The sequence below is a fragment of the Corvus brachyrhynchos genome, unplaced genomic scaffold (genome assembly GCF_000691975.1).
Source record: "Corvus brachyrhynchos isolate BGI_N302 unplaced genomic scaffold, ASM69197v1 scaffold4, whole genome shotgun sequence".
NCBI lineage: Eukaryota > Metazoa > Chordata > Aves > Passeriformes > Corvidae > Corvus > Corvus brachyrhynchos.
This window is the reverse complement of record NW_008237878.1, coordinates 553,376-557,595: the sequence shown is the minus strand read 5'-3', so window position 1 is coordinate 557,595 and position 4,220 is coordinate 553,376. Positions and strand designations below refer to the sequence as shown.

Here is a 4,220-nt window from a genome sequence, read left to right as displayed (position 1 = left end):
GTGGGGCGGGGCTTCCAGCCGTGCCCCGCTCCCGGGACGGGATCTCCCTTCCGAGGGTCTTGCACTCTGTCGGGAAGTTGCCGGTCCCTCTCCACGGGGTCAGCGGTAGAGTACCAACGGGAAAGAGGAGCGACGACTCCGGGACACCGGACCGTCTCCAGGCCGGGAGATCAGCACTGTCGCATCTCGGCACTGGCGGGGCAGGGCTTCCCGCCGGCTGTCCCGGCCGGGTGACGGTGACCAGGGCAAAGGGAGCAGGAGAACGCGAGTGAGGTTACTCATCCGGACCTCGCCGGGACTTCCCCGTTAGTCATCACAGTATTTACGTTCACGGAGTGCTCGGAGTCCTCTCAGTGCGCACAGCCGGGAGCCGTGAGCAGCTGATCCAAATCAAGTCGGGCCCTTTGTGTACCACGGAAATACAAACGCCTCGGGGGTGGAACCTGTTGAGCTGTACAGCAAATTAAGCTGCTCTTGTGCAGCGAACTGAACAGATTCCCCAAGTGAAGCAAGAGGAACTTGAGGTGGGGCTCTAGTAGCTGGTTGGGAGTTTGGGATACTAATATCCTTTCTCTACAGTAAGACAGAATGAGGGGAGGGAACTGAATAAATCAAAACTTCCAGCTGCTGTCCCAGCACGAGACTGGAACTTGTTTCTATCCTACTACGGCCATCAGTGTCACTGCCTGCAGCAAGATTTTTCTTCCCAAGGTTTTCACTTCCACGACAGCTTACAGTGGACATCAGTGTGTCTGTGACTGGGGACAGCTTGGTGGGAGGTAAATAAGGGTGCTGTATGCATACAAAAAATGTTTTCCAAAATGGCCCATCTTATAATTAGTTCTAGTTTTAATATAAAGTTTCTGCTCAGTTCTGTGATGGCCATACTCCATTTCCTGTCCTGCCCAATCACTGTGCCATGCATTGTGTTCTGAGTTGAACACAAGTTGCTAATGACAATAATATTTGCCAGTCCCTTCCTGCTGGGGTAAACAAATCCCATAAAAGGCATAACTCACCTGTTCCCTAGAGGCAGAATGGTTCCTGGCACTTGTCTTGCACAGGAAGGTATGAGAATCCCCAGCTGCTGAGCAGGAATTGGTGGGGCTGCAGAGTGCTCGGTCCAGGTGATGCTGATGTCCACAGATGAGTTGTGAGCAGCAGGACGACCAAAATCTGACACTCGGGGTGTTCCTCAGTCATCCCGCAGGCTGTCTGCCCTCCTTCCCAGCCATACACGGGGCTGCTGCGCTTTGGAGCACGTGCAGAGCGACTGCTGCCAAGGGAAGGAGTGGTGACCAAGTTGTGCAGCCCTTCCCACAGGCAGGAACTTGGATCTGTCCTCTCAACTGCAGCTGCACTTGTGGGAGTGGTTTTATGTCTAAGACTCTTCCCTCTTTCCATCCGAAACGGCATCAGAAGCTTGTGGAAATGAAAAGAGAAAGGTGCCATGTGGACATAGCATGGGATCACATTTCTTTCTCTTGGAAGTAATTTCAGCTGGAGCAGCCTGGTAATCAGTGATACCCTGTTACTGAAGTCAGCACACAGGGAGCCTCAGAGGATTATGTACAGAGTTGGTTTTCTATCAGCACTGGGTTTGAACACCCATGTTCTTATAAATTGCTTCCCAAAGCAGCAAGACAAATTTAAATTTACATTTTTGCATGGGCCTGGGTTTGAATCCATCGTACAATCCTGTGCTCACTCAGGACAGTGCACAGAGGCCCCTGGACACTTCATGGATCTCATTTCTCAGATTGTCACAAACCCACCGAAAGTACCAGGGTGTGTTGTTGATTCATGTATTATGCTCTGAATGACTTTTTGAAACATGGGTGAAGTCATTGGCTGCTAATGCAGATTCAGGTTGAGATTACTGCTCTGGCTGATGACTCCGTCCATCTTCCCTTCCAGTGTGTGTCACATTCCTGGGAAGGTTCTACCAGAGTCTAAAGGACAACGACATTGAATTCACACCTTCCAGTATTGAAAAGGAGCTCTTGAAATCCTGCAAAGAAGCAAAGGGCAAAGAGAACCGCCTGGTAAGTAGGGGGAGTCAGTAATATTTGCCTCCTGCAAATGAGGGGAAACTGTGGCTTCTGAGTTTGTATGATATGGCTTCCCAGCAGGGGCTGTTTCTCCTGGCTCTGTGGCCACAGTTCATCCTGTATTTTTTATAAGAGAGGACTTGAGGAGTTCAACCTCTTCACCTTAAAAAAAAAAAAGGTAAAAAAACACCATCCTGTCAACAGTGATTGGACTGGCTGGCCCTGTGTCTCACTGTTACTGAAGCACTGGAGATTACAGAGCTTCTGTTTGCTGTAGGGCTTCCCTGTCCCTTAAGTGGTATTTGGGGTGCTGTATAAGCTGTTAAAATATTTATACTCTTTGGCTGTTTAGATGAAAACTAAAGGAAAACCAATTTGCCCTAAATAAAACCAGAGGCAATTTGTGAATGAAGAGCCCCAAGGAAGAGAGCTACAGAAATACCATCTGACATGCAGAGGGGGAACACTCCAGAGAGTTTCTTTGAATGAAGAAGACTTTAGTCCTAATCCTGTTCAGTTTTTATAAAGTTAAGAAATGAGACCACCAGCCTCAGCAGCTGTAAAATCAATGCAATGGAAAACACCTGCTCACTATCCTGGGCTCAGTTAGGCTCCTTTTGCCTGGCTCTAGCAGTCCCTTGGGGAGGTTCTGTAACAGTAAACATCCAGCTGCAAAACCAGATGAGGACAGGGATGGAAAACTCTGCTTTTAGAAGCTTTTTTTCCATGCATCCCCACTTCACTCTTTTCTTCTCTCTAGTGCTATTACATTGGGGCCACAAGTGATGCAGCCACCAAAATCATTAACGAGGTATCAAAGCCCATGAGTCACCACATCCCTGTGGAAAAGATCTGTGAGAAGCTAAAGAAGAAAGACAGTCAGATCTGTGAACTAAAATACGGTGAGTTGCCTGCACAAGAGGAAATGCCCATGATTTGCTGGGGTGTGGATGACTGGGGGTGAAGCAACATCCTACAACTACTCAATCCTGAGTTCTGTAGCGTAGTTAGGTTGCACAACTTGGGTTGCTCTCCATGAACATCCTAGAGAGTTTTATGGAGATGCTTAGGTAAGATTGTTGGCTGCTAACCCTTCTTGGCTTCTGCAGGGACTCTGATCAGCCCTGGAATAACTAACTCCCAGGTGTAGCAGCACTGCTGCGCTCACATTGCTGTTTGGAATGTCGTGTTTGGGAGGGTGTGTGGTACAGCCTGGGGCTCAGGCCCTTGGCTGAGCTCTGCAGTCCCAGCTGCTCTCCTGTTCCCAGCAGCAGGGTGATAAATGATGCTTTCTCACCTCCTCTAGTCTCTCCTCAGAGCATTCCACACTCTGTTTCTCATCACCTTCCTTGAACTCTCATGTTCCTAGATGACTCCTCTACCTGAAAAGACTTAATACAAAAAACAGGCATAGAAATGCCTCCTTCTGCTTTCCCTTATCACTGCCCTTACATCCCCTGGAGACGCCCCTTGGATTGCGGGTCTTTATACTTCTCATTTCTCCTACTAAGGCCATGTTGCTTCCTGAAAAGCTTTTTGTTGTTGTCACTTTCTTATCTTTCCCTTGAAATCACTCTGCTACATTTCTTTTATCCAGTGGAAGAGAAGTGTTGCTGGTCGTACAATAAGGGTCTTTCAGGGCTATTGTGGAACTCCTGCATCTAAACTGCAACCAAGCTTTCTGTCTTCCAGTAGTTTTTAGCATTAAGAGCCTTATCGCTGTCCAAAACCTTACTTAGACGTTCCTTCCACCCCCGGCACCTCTCTCCCTCTTGGGTTTTGGCTTCCTCGCCCACCTGGTGTGTCTGAGCGCAGCTCTGCTCTCCCCGCAGACAAGCAGATCGACCTAAGCACCGCCGACCTGCGCAAGCTGCGTGTCAAGGAGCTGCGGCGGATCCTGGATGATTGGGGCGAGGTGTGCAAGGGCTGTGCCGAGAAGTCCGACTTCATCCGCAGGATCCACGAACTGATGCCCAAGTACGCGCCGAGGGCGGCCGGCGCCCGGGCAGACCTCTGAGGGCCGAGACCGGGGCGACCCTGGGGCGATGCCGGGGCTCTGAGGGGCGAGAGCGGGGCTGCAAGGGGACTGTGAGGGGCTACCTCGAGGCTCTGTGGGGCGATCCCGGCCCCGCGCTTTGTACGGGACTTTCATTAAAGTTCGCCGGTGTG

General features: G+C 50.2%; 1 protein-coding gene across 1 annotated transcript; it reads left to right on the top strand.

Annotated features, from left to right (window-relative positions):
• Positions 1–610: 610 nt before the first annotated feature.
• MANF (mesencephalic astrocyte derived neurotrophic factor) lies at positions 611–4,220 on the top strand (the record flags this gene model as incomplete). Its single annotated transcript, XM_017732286.1, has 4 exons — positions 611–779; positions 1,918–2,045; positions 2,812–2,953; positions 3,884–4,220. Coding segments are annotated over 4 exons (624 nt in total), but the record flags the coding sequence as incomplete, so codon positions are not given.